Source organism: Lissotriton helveticus, chromosome 2_2 (assembly GCF_964261635.1).
Source record: "Lissotriton helveticus chromosome 2_2, aLisHel1.1, whole genome shotgun sequence".
Taxonomy (NCBI): Eukaryota; Metazoa; Chordata; class Amphibia; order Caudata; family Salamandridae; genus Lissotriton; species Lissotriton helveticus.
Genome location: NC_136060.1, coordinates 381,594,444 through 381,610,812, shown reverse-complemented (window position 1 = coordinate 381,610,812; position 16,369 = coordinate 381,594,444). Strand labels below are relative to the sequence as shown.

Genomic DNA, 16,369 nt, shown 5'->3' with positions numbered 1-16,369 from the left:
AGGTCGCGGAGGAACAACGTGCGGATCACGGGAATTGCGGAAACAACAAACATCCAAAATATGGAGAAATACATTGAGACCATGATGAGGGACCTTTTTGGAACAGACATCCGCGATGTTCCTTATTGAGAGGGCACATAGATCGCTGGCTCTACGACCGCGGCCACGAGCACTGGCGAGGCCAGTCATAGCGAGGATACTTAACTACAGTGACCGTGATACCATACTCCGAATGGCAAGAGAAAAAGGAGCTATACAATACGATGGAAATGACATTGCGCTATATCCTGATTTTACGTTGCAGGTGCAGGTGGCTCGCAGGGAATTCATCCCTGCAAAAAGAATCTTCCAACAAATTGGAACAAAATATGCACAGATATACGCGGCTAAATTGTGAATAAAAGGCAATGGAAAGCCCACTTTTTTCACCAATGCCAAGGCCGCACTAATTTACGCAAAACAACTGGCGAAGGAGCAGAGGAAGCAGAAGGCGGCAGGCGAAGAACGGACAGAAACACACTGTTGGTGGTGGGTATGCTGAGGGGAGTGCACTGATTGGTGATTTGATGCTTCTAATATCGATGGTCGCTGGTAAGATTGCAGTTTTCATCAAGCGGGGTACTCTATATGTACTTACAACTGTTATTGGCTTTCCCTGTTAAACGGATGTAAGGTATGCGTAGTTAGGCCCTGTAAGGTGGGCGCGATATCGTGGTCCCAGCCACCCTTCCATAAGTGCAGGGCAGTTTGCTGGCAGCCCCGCGCACCCCATGGGATGATTCCCTTCCTACAGCTGCACTGTGTAGTTAGTTTGTTGTTCTGGGAGGGGGGGGGGGGGGGGGGCGATTCACAACCTGATTGGGGGGTTGGTGTGGGTGGAGGGGGGGGATGTTATTTGTTGTGCCATCCAGACTGAAGCATTGATTACTACACTGAGAGACATGGGCAAGTTTGTACGAGATCGGGGTAGCTCAATCAATCAAAAATTTGTATAGCGCGCTACTCACCCAGTAGGGTCTCAAGGCGCTGGGGGGAGGCGTTCGTTACTGCTCGAAAGCCAGGTCTTGAGTTGTTTTCTGAAGGAGAGGTGGTCCTGGGTCAGCCGTAGGTGGATGGGGAGGGAGTTCCATGTCTTGGCCGCCAGGTAGGAGAAGGATCTTCCTCCAGCGGTGGCTCTGCGAATGCGTGGTACGGCAGCGAGGGCGAGGCTGGCCGATCGTAGCTGGCGGGTGGGTGTGTAGAAAGTGAGGCGGCTGTTGAGGTACTTCGAGCCCATGTCGTTGAGAGCCTTGTGTGCGTGGGTGAGGAGTCTGAACGTGATCCTCTTGTTGACGGGGAGCCAGTGCAGGTCTCTCAGGTGGGTAGAGATGTGGCTGCGGCGAGGGATGTCCAGGATGAGTCGTGCGGAGGCGTTCTGTAGTTTGGCAGTGGTTCCCGCGTAGAAGGTGTTCCCGTAGTCCAGTGCCTGGGTGACTGTCTTCCTGGTTTCGGTGGGGATCCATCGGAAGATCTTACGGAGCATGCGCAGTGTGTTGAAGCACGATGACGATACGGCGTTGTCTTGTCTGGTCATCGAGAGGGAGGAGTCCAGGATGAAGCCCAGGTTTCGTGCGTGGTCCGTTGGCTTGGGGGTGGTGCCGAGGGCAGGGGGCCACCAGGAGTCGTCCCAGGCGGAGGGCGATGATCCCAGGATGAGGACTTCCGTCTTGTCTGAGTTCAGTTTCAGGCGGCTGTTCTTCATCCACTCGGCGACGTCTTTCATCCCTTCGTGTAGGCTGGCTCTGGCGGTGTCGTTGGTGAGGGAGAGGATCAGCTAGGTGTGGTCGGCGTAGGAGATGATGTTGAGGTTGTGTTGGCGTGCGATGGCTGTGATGGGGCTCATGTAGACGTTGAAGAGGGTGGGGCTGAGTGAGGATCCTTGTGGTACGCCGCAGATGACTACGGTGGCCTCGGATCTAAACGGGGGGAGGCGGACTCTCTGGGTTCTTCCGGTGAGGAACGAGATGATCCACTCCAGTGCCTTCTCTTGGATTCCGATGTTGCTGAGGCGCTGTACTAGGGTGCGGTGGCAGACAGTGTTGAATGCTGCAGAGAGGTCCAGGAGGATGAAGGCCGCTGTTTCCCCGTTGTCGAGCAGGGATCTGATGTCATCTGTGGCTGCGATGAGGGCGGTCTTGGTGCTGTGGTTGGCTCGGAAGCCGGACTGCGAAGGGTCGAGGGGTCCGTTTGTTTCGAGGAAGGCGGCGAGCTGTTTGTTGACGGTCTTCTCGATGACTTTGGCAGGAAAAGGGAGGAGCGAGATGGGGCGGAAGTTCTTGAGGTCGGGGGGGTCCGCTGTTGGTTTCTTCAGGAGGGTGCTGAGCTCGGCGTGCTTCCAGCTCTCCGGGAAGGTGGCGGTGTTGAAGGAGATGTTGATGATGTCCCGGAGTCGGGGTGCGATGACGGAGTCGGCCTTGTTGAAGACGTGGTGGGGGCAGAGGCCGGTTGGTGATCCGGAGTGGATGGTGTTCATCGTGCGGGTGGTGTCTTCGGTGCTGACCGGGGTCCAGTTGCAGAGGGTGTTGGTGGGGGGCGTTGGTTCGGTGGTTGGGTGCGTGGTCTGTGCGCCAAATTTGTTGTGTATGTCGGCGATCTTGCGGTGGAAGAAGGTGGCGAGTGAGTCGCAGAGGTCTTGCGAGGGTGTGATGTCGTTTCCGGCGTTGGGGTTGGGGTTGGAGAACTCTTTGACGATGCTGAAGAGTTCCTTGCTGTTGTGGGTGTTGTTGTCCAGTCGTTCTTTGAATGTTGTCCTTTTGGTGGTGCGGATCAGCTGGTGGTGGTTGCGGGTGGCGTTCTTGAGGGCAGTCATGTTTTCTGTGGTCTGGTCGTGGCGCCAGGCTTTTTCAAGGGTGCGGCAGTTTTTCTTGGACGTTTTGAGTTCGTCGGTGAACCAGGAGGCATTCTTGCTGCCGGGTCTGCTGGGAGGGTTCTTCAGTGGTGCGAGGTCGTCGGTGCAGTTGGTGAGCCACTGTGTGAAGGTGCGGGCTGCTTCGTTGGGGTCCGTTGCGCTGGCGGGAGGGTTCTGGCGGAGGGAGGTGGTGAGCTGGTCAGCGGTGATCTTGCTCCAGCTCCTGCGAGCAACCTGTTGCGGGTGGGGGTGGGTCGTGGTTCTTCTGAAGCTGAAGTGGACGCAGCTGTGATCCGTCCAGTGAAGTCCGGTGGAGTGGCTGAAAGAGATGTGCTTGCTGGAGGATAAGACGGGGTCAAGCGTGTGGCCGGCGTAGTGGGTGGGGGTGTCCACCAGTTGCTTGAGTCAGAGGTTGGCGAGGTTATCCAGCAGGGCGGTGGTGTTGCAGTCCTTGTTTTTCTCCAGGTGGAAGTTGAGGTCCCCTAGGAGGATGTAGTCAGCGGAGGGGAGGGCGTGCGGGCTGATGAAGTCTGTGATGTCTTCGCTGAATTGTGTGCGTGGTCCCGGGGGCCTGTAGGTGAGGGTGCCTGTGGACGGAGCGGGTGTTGAGCAGGATGCACTTGAGGTGGTTGTTGCTGGTGCCTGGCCTTTTGGGTGCGGTGCAGGTCCGGAGGCAGGTGAACTTGCAGGCTTTGCAGGTGAAGGGTCCGTGGGTGCTTTTCGGGGTGGCTCGGTAGCAGGCGGGGTTCTGGTCGGGTTTGAGTGCGTTGAGGGTGGAGGCGTCGTAAGTCCGTCGTGTGGGCTGGCATCCTCGGGGGCCAGGGGTCCTGGTGCTGGGCGCGGGCCAGGCGCGGATGGGCGCAGACGGGCTTGCCTTTGGCAGCCTTCGTCGCACAATCGGCACGCCCGCTGCGCGTGAACGCTGCGCGTACGCGCGGGCTCCATATGAGGCAAAGTGGGAGGGAGGAGCAGCTGGGAGGCGGGAGCAGGGCGGCCAATGGGGATGCAGAGGAGCGAAGGGGGCGGGGCTGCGAGGGATCGGTGGCGGGAAGCGGCAGCGGGAAGCGGGAGGGGGCAACCAGAGGTGCGAGCTAGCTGGCAGAATCCAGAATCTGAAAACAGAAGGAGAGAACAAGAACACAAAATGAGGGCAACAAGACAAGAGAAAACCAGGAAATCACGAGGGCACAGCGGGCAGCTGCGAGGGGCACCAAGGCAAGGCAGGCACCAAGGCAAGGCGAGACGCGCTACAGGGGTGTCCTGGGGACTATACTGTAAGGCATTATGTGGGCCTGGTACAGTACAGCGGTGGGTTATCCGAAAACGCGTTCTCATATACCAGTTCTGCTGCTGAGTGCTGAGGTCTTCTGCACCTGGTTTGACTAACATAAAATGCCTTACGTGGAATGTCAGGAGCCTAAATGACCGTAGAAAAATGAGACTAATCCACTCTTACCTCACCAGACACGAGGTGGATATTTGTTATTTATAGGAGACGCACTTGACTGCGGCTCTGGTCGGAGCGCTCTGGCATAGAAGGTGGGGAGAGGTAATAGAGGCTGGCTATTCTAGTTACTCAAGGGGAGTGGCGATTCTGATCCGCAGGGGACTGCACTGGCAAACACACCACACGATAAAGGACAAAGAAGGTAGATATATCATCCTGCAGGGGATGCTATGTCACACCCCTGTGGCCTTTGTGAACACGTATGGTCCGAACACAGACAGCCCAGAATTCTTTCACCACATAGGGCAGCAGTTACAGACATTAGGACACGTGGAAATGATGTGGGGGGAGACTTTAATGTTGTACTCTCGCCACATGCAGACAGGCAAGGGACGTCCCGGGTGCATCATCCACAGGCAGCGGCAATGTTACACTCTATAATACACGACCTCCAGCTGGTCGACTCCTGCAGCTCACTGCACCCTTTGGCGAGAGTGGGGACATTTGTGACGCACCACCGTAATGCGTGGTCGCGACTAGATATTTGGTTGGTTTCTAAAGACATACATGCCTGGCTATTAGATGCCACACACCTGCCTCGTACATTTTCCGACCATGCACCTGCGCAGGTGAGATTTAATATCCCTCCTGCGTATATCCAGCCTTACACGTGGAGATTCCCATCGACCGCGTTGCTGGACTTGGTCTTCCGCGAGGAGCTAAGGGTAAAGGTTGAGGAATACTTTGAGCTAAATGAGGGCTCGGTAGATTCACCAGGAATCCTATGGGAGGCGTTCAAGTTAGTAATTTGTGGCCATTGCATGGCGCTAAAATCTGGAGTGTTAAAAGACATACGTAACACGTTGCAGAGACTAGAACGAGAGATAGGGATCTAGAGAACCTGCAGCGTCTAGTTCCGAACCTGGATACAATGGCACAGATACGGACCAAGTTGACGGAGTTCCAGGAGGAGGCAGAAAGGGAAACGAAGTATCTTTCTAAGTACACCTTAGCTAGACAGTATGGGGAAAGTGACCGACCAGGGGAAACGCTAGCGGGACTACTACGCATGCCCAGGGGATCAGAGTACATAACTGAATTGCGCTTAGAAGATGGGAACAGGGTGAGAGCACCACCAGACATTCTACGTGAAATGGCGTGCTTCTTTGGTAATTTGTATACCTCACATTCCAACCCGGCTCAAGCTGACATAGAGGCATATTTAGATGATGTGGCTCAGGCGTGGTTTAATGACTGCGCCAGGAAATACATGGAGCTGCCAATACCAACAGAAGATACACGGCAAGTAATAAATAGTATGCCAGAGGACAAGGCCCCAGGGGCAGACGGCCTTACGGCGGCCTTTTACAAAGAGTATGCTGAGATCGTGGCTCCCAGGCTATTGCAGGTATTTCACGAGGCGATGGAAACTGGTTGCCTCCCCCAGAAACTACGCAAGGCCACGATCATCACCATATTGAAGCCAGGCAAGGACCCGACCAATCCCGATTCGTATCGTCCATTGTCACTGATAAATTCGGACGCCACAATCTATGCCAAATTTATAGCAAACAGACTTCAACCCATGTTGCCTCAGATAGCGCTTCCGGACCAATCAGGCTTCATACCGGGGCGATCCACTGCACATAACTTGAGAACGCTCTTTGGCACACTGCAATACCTGGCCCCTCACGTGCAAGCTGTAGTGACATATTAGACGCTACAAACGCATTTGATTCGTTAGAATGGAAATTCCTCTTCATTATCCTAAACCACATGGCTTAAGCCCTATATTCATTAGACAGATCAAAATACTGTATACAAACCCGGTAGCACGAGTCAGAGTGAACTGTCACATTTGTGATCCCTTTACTATCACGAGAGGGACAAGTCAGGGCTGCCCACTGTCGCCGTTGCTGTTAGCCATAGCCACGTTGGCTGTCTAGGCTCAGGCAGCATCATGCGCAGCGGAGCATAGGGTTTACGAACAGAGGCCTTTTAATTTCTATGTATGCAGACGATATGACGATGTACGTGATTAATCCTAATGAAAACTTTGATGTGGTAATGAGGGAATTGATAAGATATGGGGGGTCTCGCTGGGATCCAGATAAATTGGTCTAAATCTGTGCTCATGCCACTAACTGATGAGACTATCCCCTTTGGCACGGAATTCCTGATTCAATGGGCGAAGGAGGCGATGAGATATTTAGGTATTTGGATGAGCAGATCGGTGCAGGAGATATGGCTGGCGAATGATGGCCGACTAATAGACTGGCTGGAAGGCAAGGTACAAAGGTGGAAAAACCTGCCGCTCTCTCTGGGGGGGCGAATAGCCATCACAAAAATGGTCATACTGGCCAAATTACTTTATTTATTTGTGAATATACCCATGCCACTCAACATGCATTTTTTTAAACGACTGAGATCTGCTGTGCTAGAATTAATATGGGCAGGAAGACAACCCAGGGTATCTTGGAATGTACTGACACTCACACAAGGCGGCTGGGCACTCCAGACTTTGAATTATACGCTTACAGTGCCCAGGCACAATTACTGCATTATTGGCATCACCCCACGCCATTTCACCCCCATGTGGCGATATAAATAGACAGGATTGCACCCCTGCCACTGAGAACGGCCGTATACGCCCCATACAAACGACCCCATGAAGAAATAGACACAGTGGAGACAATGAGGTAGGCGTGGAGAGGTATAGCTAATAGAGCGCATCAAGACGTCCTATACGCACCGTCTATGCCCATAGGAGATAACCTGTTGATAGGCCCCTTAATGGACACAGCCATCAGGTTGAGAGCACAAGCACACAAACTAGAAAAAGGGAGCGATCTTTACCCAAATGGAGAATTCCTATCTATGTCACATATGTGTGGAGAGCAGGCGCCCACTGCTTCGGATATGCTTCTATACTATCAGATCAGAGCGGCATGTAAAGCCAGGTTTGCTGGGTGTCCTTCTGAACCCCCCGCTTTGTCAGCATTGGAAAACGTCTCAGATAACCAGTCACCCCGCAAATTAATTACATGCATATATAGCACGACACAGAGGGATCACCCCGTAGTGAGAACAACGTCTAGAGAGGACTGGGAAAGGGAAGCTGACCTAACTATAACGGAGGAACAATGGAAATTTTGCTGTTCTCAGATGGACCAACTTTCGCCGAACTATAATCTACGTTTGATTAATTTTAATTTTCTACATAGATTGTACCACACACCGGCACAACTACACCGCATGGGGCTACAGCTAGATGCAAATTGCTGGGGATGTGGAGCGCAGGACGCCACATTTGTTCACCTTGCATGGGCCTGTGGGCCAACAGCAGTCTACTGGACTGACATAGTTAAGCACGTAGGGCATATAACACAAGTAGCTGTACCAGAAACACCATTGGTGGCACTACTAGGATATGTAAAGGACATCCCGAAGGGGAATCGTAAGCTTGCAGCCATGTTGCTGTTAATGGCAAAACAGCAGATAGCCATACACTGGAAAAAAACAGCGCCTCCCACGATTGCTGGGTGGATAAAAGCAGTCACTTACTGTAGAGATCAATTTTCCACCTTTTGGGAATTGATGCCAAGTAGATCCCGTGGTGGTTGGCAATTAGAGCTGTGTAAAGTGCATAAAACCACATACGCCGCCGGCCTCCGGGATGTTATAGCCAAAATACAGTGTCTCAACAGGAATATCACATGAGCAGACAAATAAAGACGTGAATAAATCACATAGCACAAGAGAAAGGAGTAAGGGAGACCAAGGTATAGTTCAAAAAGTTGTTATTTGCATATAGAAGCACAGTGGCACAAATGAATTGCAGTAAACATAACAACAAAAAGTCTACTGGCAAAGGTGAGTGAGAAACCAGCGCAGTGACACAAGTGATTATGAGACAATGTGAGGCGGCGCAAAGTGAAGGCATAATCAGTGACGGTCAATATAGAATATTTACAATTATGTACAAAATTTCAATATTTGCAAAATGACCAATATCAAGCCGCAATTGGCGTTTGCAGGGTCGACGGCGTTTCAACCTCTATGATTTGAGGCCATCATCAGGACGATGGTTACATGAATATAGTCTGTGCTCTGTTAAGTAGGCAGGTGGGATCCACGTCTGGAATCCATGGCTGAGTCTTTGGAGGAAATCACTCCAAGAGCTAATCAATGAGGCAAGTACAGCATCTGAGGTTAACGAAGGTGTAGAGAATCAAACTCTGTATCGCATCAGGGCTGTAAAAATAGTCACAAGGGGCTTAATTATCAATTTCCGCGACGTTTGGGGGTGCCGGGCAAAATTTGGCTTCAAAGCAAGGAGAGGGAGCCGGGGTCGTCTGTAAATCCTTGCGGGCTGCCGGAAATGTAGGAGAGGGATGTGGCAAAAATAAGGGCTGTGTACGATCCAGTATATGTAATAAAGCTTGTTTTAAAAAAAAATAAAAAGCATTGTTAAGGTGATTTATAAGGACAAATAATGCAGTTCCTGCAAGATTTGTTTAATTATATATCACAATTTTTTTAAATACAAATGCAAGGATTTGACCAATATAGCCTCATTTAAAGGGTGTAAATCATGTTATAACATAAATGATTATCCTGGCCTTTCTGAAGAAAGGCGAACACCTACACTTAAGAATATATATTGTAAAGAAGTACCTTGCATGTGGGGGTGACTAATCAGTGCTTATGATTATCAGTGTAGATCCCCTGCAAGAGACAACAGTACATACTGCACCGAATAATATTAAAATGGACATTAGAATAATATGAAGGATTCCTCCGCTTTTATTTCCAAACCATTCACCTTTCTTTGAAATTCTCTTCTGGTTGAACTAACTAAAGAAGCTATATCTTCCTGTGCACCAATCTCTTTTAGCTCCTATAGTTCATGAGTGATGTTAGTGATATTAGTCACGCAATTGTCAATCTGGTTATCTACTTTGGGAATGTTAGCCTGCCTTCGTTTGCAAGTGGCATATCTAATGCAAATCTCTTTTGCATTATCAAATCTCTCAGTCAACTATCGGAATACTGGGCAGGACAAGCCACAGCACTGAGTGCAGTTACTGGCTAGGCCCAATGGCATACCATCAAAGGTTGTGTTTGGAATTACCCGTTGGCCCCAAGGGCTCTAAAGTTGAGAGGAAATTGTTCAACTTAGCAATGTTACTGGCAAAGCGCCTCCTCAAACGGCGCTGGAAATCCCTCAGAACTCCAAATTTGATGGACTGGCATGAGGAACTGCAACAACGGGACCTTGCAGAAAGCGTAGCCCTTGGGCTGGAGGAATATAGGGGGTTCGGCAAAACAAGAATTTCAATGGAATGGACACAATGCTGGAGAGCTTTAAGGTATACGATTCAGAACTTAGGGAAGAGGTGTGGCTCCGCGGCCAGGGCGACTGACTCCGGAATCTGGGGACCACGGTTCGATCCCCGGCTCCGGCGGCAGGTTAGCCCAGCACCATGTGACTCTGGGCAATAGCTTGCTTAATCTTCCCGACGGCCCCCAGCGCCTAGAGACCCTTACGGGTGATTGTGCACTTAAAAAAAAAAAAAGAGAACTTGGAGAGGGTACAGGGTCCCAGTGAACAAGTATTCATCGGCCTAGAAGAGAGAATGCACTGGGCAATACAGGTACCTGGGGTCTAGAGTCATCATAGTTGTTTGGGATCATAAATGTGTAGTATTGCACCCGAACAGACACGTATCCCTCTCTCTCCCTACTGCTCTGTTTATTGCCGCGATGATGGTTCTTTTATGACATGAGAATTTTGCGGAGGTTGGGAACTGGGTGGTGGGATACAGTTTTCTGAAGTACTTGATTATAATCCATGTATCTTCACTGCATAAACTGTGACATAGAACAAACTGGAAGCTCATAACTGAATAGTACCGTAGTGTTGAAATTTACATTTTAATACCATTACTTATGAAATGGACACCCATAGTCCAGTATTTTGGATGATTTGTTATAACAAAATGCAATGAAGTTTTTGTTAAATAAAAAAAACATTAAATCAAAGCTTTCATATTGAGCAGTTCTTTATTAATAACATTTGTGCACCTGCAGTGTTAGAAGCAAGCCTAGCCACAAAGGTGGACAGTTTACTAATCTTCACAGTTTACTAATCTTCACATCTTCACAAGCTACTTATACAGAAAGCATTAAAACACCAAAGATCACAAAGTGTTTCTCTGAAGCTACGCTTATTTCTTCTAAGATTGGTTGCATTTCCACGACTCAAATTATCCGTAGGATATATACGCTAAATAGCAACTTCCCACCGAATTATGTGGCAACTGGAAAGAAGCAGATTTGCCACACACAATGTATTCACCTTATGCTATTTTTTTGCCCTGTTAGTATGGAGCCCTTCACCAAAAAAATTCTGGTCACAAGCGCTCCAATCCACAGTGTTTGCCATCCCATTCCCTTTCCTTTCACAAATGATGCATAGTTTCCCTCTCTTTGCCAGATCCAAACTTCACTTTGGATTTTTTTCAACCTTCTCTTCCCCTTGATTGGGTTCTTTGTTTGCTCCTTCCTTTGAAACTTCCTTCTCCTTCATTATTCTCTCATTAAGTTCAGCTGTATAAAGCCTTTCTGCAAGATTACTTTTGAATGAAAGCTCACTTGCAACTCGGTTAGACATATATTAGAACATGCAAAAGGTTGAAAATATTTCATTATGTATTTCTGTTTACTCCTCCGTATGTACGTTTTTCAAAATAAAGACGTAGGGCCTGTCATCCATGTGTACAGGTTTGAAAGAGGTACTTTCTAAAGGTGAGTCGTACTCCGAATAAGACATCTTAATCGTATCTTGGGGATAGAAGAGATTCACAAACACACTGCATCAGACTGAAAACAACAAAGGAAGACAAAAGTATGTTGAACCTTCAGCTGCAGAAGTAGGCACATATGAGCAGATGAAGCACTCTTCTACATGCATGGGCCTTGCATATTGTGCTAATATTTGATAATAAACATTGTAATTTAAGATACTTTAGAATTAATTTTTTGTGAAAATCTTACTTCTATCTTTTCTCTATTATTTGCTAGCATTTGATGTATTCTTTCATCAAGTGGAGCATCTCCATCCAGAAGATACAGATCTGTCAGCAAGCCAACTACATAGATTACTATAGCAATCACCGAAACTACTAGGACAATTTTGTAGCACATTTGTGCCTTAAACGTCATGCTGATCTCTCTACAGTTCAAGACAGAAAATCATCACCCCCAGTGGCCTAGGTCGCAAAGAGTCTCACTAAGCCGCATTTGGGGGGCCCCTAATCCTGGCTTGCTGAGCATAGGCACCGCACCTCGAAGGCTAGTGCTCTAGCCAGTTCAAACTAGGCCTGGGCGGTAAATTCCGTTCTGCCTGCGGAATTTGCAGAATTTGGGTAATTTCTCTTTTCGCGGAGAATGCGAAATTGCCCACAATTCTGCGTTCCGCAACTTCGAGAAATGTTTTGCTTGTTCGCATTCTCAAAATGCGTGTTCACGAGATATTTCCCCTGAGCACGCAAACAGCGATTGCTAACAGGAAAAAGGCATTGCGAACAAGCAATTCCGCGTGTTCGCGGAATTTTTGCGTGTTTGCGGAGACGTTTTACAGTTGTGCGTAGATTAGCGTAATGCAATTACGCAAATTCCACCCACCCCTAGTGCAAACACAAGGAGATAATGGACAGAGCACTGAAACTTTTCAGACACTCACCCCCAGTCACAGATCTGGGTTGAATCCATCATCGTTCTTTAGTTTGGCCACCCCAGATCAGAACCAGTCACATGCAATTCAGTCTTGACCCTGTTCCTTATGGGAACAGTCCAGCCCGAACTGCCAAGCCCGGTCTTACCTGGACCGGAAACAAGCATCCTGAGACCGCTTTCGTTGTAGCAGCCCTCATCTGCCAGGCTAGCTTGATTCTTGTGGCAAAGGGAGCATGGGACCCACGTCTGGTGCTCTAGCCAGCACCTGAGGTTTGAAGAAGTCCTGCATGGTCTTTTTGCATGCCGTTTCTATACATGGACTACTACTCTACTTTTATAGGTCAGTTACCATCACTGCCACCTTCAATACCAACATCTGGCACCCATGGGTGTTAAACTATTCACCCTGCGTCACTATCACCTTTGGGTCATGAGCTATTCACTCTTCAAGTTCCTTGAAAATCTTAACCCTAAATATGGAGACAAAAGAAAGTGTGCCAGACCAATAACATTTACTGTGGGAATTCTGGGGCACCCTATTTACTTTTTTTTGTACATCTTTTTATTAACATACATCAGCGTATTAATTTCAGAACATAGGAACCAGTAAGATCTGGCATCATGGAGACAATAGGTGAAATCAAAAATAGCAATATATCACCATATGCGGGTCCACTTTCTAGGACAGCCCCGAGCCACATACACTGTCTTCTCTTTATGGATGGACCAGTCAAGGTCTTTCTCCCAGGCCTCTACCGTGGGAGGATGAGATGCTCCCCATAGCTGTGCGATATTTCTTTTGGCGAGCATTAGCCCCAGGGTGACTCATTGTGTCAGGGAAACATTCAAATCCGTCGGCCCCCATACATTCAAGAGGCATCTACGGGCTTCAGGATGGAGATGTGTGGATAGCACTGTGTTGATGGTGTCATGTATCTTCCACCAGTAGGGACAAATAAGGTCACACTCCCAAATGATGTGCATAAATGTTCCCACTTGGCCGCAATAAGGTCACACTCCCAAATGATGTGCCCTGTGTGTTAATTTGTATAGGGCAACCCTTCAGTGTAATAGGTGGCTCTCCCACCAGAACGAACAGCAGGCACTTACTCTAGTTAACGGAATATCTGGAATATATGCCAAAAATCACCAGGATGGCTATGACCGCTATCAGGAACTTTCTCGAGGAGGCCATATAAAGTAGGATATCATCCGCATAAAGTGAAATGCGGTCTTCCCACTGCGGGGACCAATGCAGTCCCAGTACAACTGGGTCCCTACGTACCCACGCCACCAGTGGGTCCAACGCTAAGGCAAACAAGAGGGGGGACAGCGGACACCACTGACGTGTCCCATGGCTAAGTCCAAAAGAGGCCAACTTTTTATTGTTGACCACCACTTGCGCCAAAGGTTTGGCGTATAGGATCTGTACCCATTGGATATATTTCGGGCCAAACCCCATTTTTTCCAGTACTGCCCAGAGGTAGGGCTATTTGATGGTGTTGAAGGCCATGGTAGCATCCAGGGAGACTATTATGGCTGGTTCTTGGATAGTGGATACTCTGCCCAGTACCGATTGGCCAGGAGTTTAGCCAGAATCTTGGGCTCAGCTTTGAAGAGAAAGATCGGTCTATACGACGCACAGTGCCTTATTTACTTTTAAAAAAAACAACATACAAAGTAATAAAGGTGGTGTACTTCAGGGAATCACATCTTCAGATGTCATTGAAAAAGTATTTACTTTACCACTAATATCAATTTCTGGCCCAGCAGTGGTCCTTAGTCACTCCATTTCTAAATACTCTTGCTGTTCCTCCTGTTCACTAACTTAAGACACACATTTTTCACCACATCTCTAATGAATTAGAAAACACTAATGAATCGTTGTAATAGACTTGATGAAAGTTACTTACTTTTTTCACTCTGGAAATAATTTGTAGTTCTGTCGGAAGTGCTGAACTGCATAGCTGCCATGATCCTCTGAGCAATATTTGATAGGGGCTTTCGGTGGATATCATGCCCCAGATACTGGTCAACATTTTCCATATTACACCTATGCATTAACATATTTATATTATTTCTGTGCTGTATGGCATCATATAGAATAATTAAACATTATAAATACTGATCAACACATTGCCAGCGCTTAAATATGTGCAACTAAAGACACTGGCAGTAACTATATCAAACAATAACAATATTAAAGCACATACAAGAAATTTTGAATCATTTTTAGTATGGTAAAGTGAAAAAATATTTACAGTAGATTAGTGCAACAAAGGTCCTCTGTATGGCTTTATGACGCCAAGGAGTTCTACCTTTTTACATTTTTGGGTCATCCATGTGCTTTCCCCTAATGTGCGTGTTAAGCATGAAATCCTGCTGGAGGGCCCCGTGTTGTACCTTTTTGCCCACATCTGAGGTGGAATAGAAATTTGCCTAGCACTGTAAAGGTAAGTTTCAATTCCAACCCTCACCCTGACCTGCAGATCAACTGTCGCCTCCACCTGTTTTAACTTCGTCCGCATCCTCCGCAATACATTCAAATGGATCCCCCCAGAACACAGGAAGACCGTCACCCACGCACTCATAACTAGCAGATTGGACTACGGCAATGCCCTCTATGCCAGAATCAACAAATCCCGTCTACGCAAGCTCCAGACCATCCAGAGCACCGCAGCCAGACTCGTCCTCGGAACCCCTTGACACAAGCACATGACCCAGCACCTGCAAGACCGCCACTGGCTCCCCATCGAGCAGAGAGTAACCTTCAAGCTACTCACCCACGCCTACAAATCCCTCCACAACATCGGATCCATATATCTCAACGAAAGAGTTTCCTTCCAAGTACCGAAAAGAAACCTCCGCTCCGCCGACCTTGCCCTGGCAGAGACCCCACACAACCGCAGAACCAGAGCAGGCAGGAGAGCTTTCTCCTACGTCGCAGGCAAGACCTGGAACAAGCTCCCAGTCAACATCAGACTCTTCCCCCACGCAGCACACCTCCAGGAAAAGCCTCAAGACCTGGCTTTTCGATTGATCCGGAGCTCCGCCCTCCCAACGGCTTGAGACCCTCACGAGTGAGTAGCGCACTTTACAACCCTCTGATTGATTGATTTATATTAAGGACACGGAGGCAAGGATTATGCTATATCTCTCTTCGCTTTATTAACATCAAATTGCACAGCAGCCAGGAAGATGAAACAAACAAGTTTTGGAATGTGGACAAAGAAAACATCAACTCCCATAACTCCAGGGAGGCATCTGAGAACATAGTCATTCCATTATGTCCATCACCAAATTCAATACATAGTCCCTTCTCTATGTCTGTCCCTCCTCTTTCTTCGTGCGAGTCATGCCAATTCATCACTGGTCCTGCTTTGAACCGTTGTTTCCTAGAAACACAGAGGCAGCGTAAGGGTTTCAAGAAACTAAATCTCTATGCAATGTACAATGTTCGACAATTGCAATACGAGAAACATTGAAACCAAGAAAAACTCTTCAACCAAGATTGAAAATCTCATCAAAAGTATGAATCGGTTACTTACTATCATAAGGGTGGGTTTGCACCAGCTGTGCCCCGGGTGGGATAATCCTTGCCTCCGTGTCCTTAATAAAATTGAAACTTACCTTTAGGGTGCTATGCAAATTTCTGTTCTATGTCAGGACCGAGGCTCCGATTAAGCTAGCTTAAAGCTTACTTACCTCCAACTGAGCCACCTCCAAGACCGGTTTGAAGTAAAACCTTTTGATGGTTGAGTCTGAGGACCAATCCGCTGCACTCATTAAGGGCCCGATGTAGGTAGGCATTTACCAGTCGGTAACGGCCGAATTCGGCCGTTACCGACCGGTAAATGCCTTTTCCAATGTAGGGGGCATGTATTTACAGATTCTGTTTTTTACCGAATCTGTATTTACCGAATCGGTAAAATTACCGAATTGGTAAATACAGACTCGGTAAAAATACAGAATCTGTAAATTCAGATGTAGGTGGCGCTTTAAACAGTGCCACAGGCCCCTAAGAATTCCTTATTTACCATGTAATACTATTGCATGGTAAATAACGATTTCAGGTGTACATGCACATCTGTGCATGTACACCTATGGGCATGTCTGTGTGTCACATGGCACACAAGCCTGACTTTGGGGTGCTACAGGGTGTCAAAGTGACACCCCGTTCCCCCTGGCAGAATTCGGTATTTACCGATTCGGTAATTACCGAATCGGTATTTGCCATTGATTCCTATGGGCTTCAAGGCCCATAGGAATCAATGGCAAATACTGATTTGGTATTT

The 16,369-nt window shown here is 48.1% G+C and overlaps 1 protein-coding gene across 1 annotated transcript in view; it reads right to left on the bottom strand.

Moving 5' to 3' along the window:
• Positions 1 to 16,369, bottom strand: part of POLN (DNA polymerase nu) — a 2,689,548-nt gene that overhangs the window by 2,524,142 nt on the left and 149,037 nt on the right. Inside the window, exon 4 of the mRNA XM_078678603.1 lies at positions 13,988 to 14,127. Within this exon, the coding sequence (XP_078534729.1) occupies positions 13,988 to 14,127 (140 nt within the window). The remainder of the gene's footprint in view (positions 1 to 13,987; positions 14,128 to 16,369) is intronic.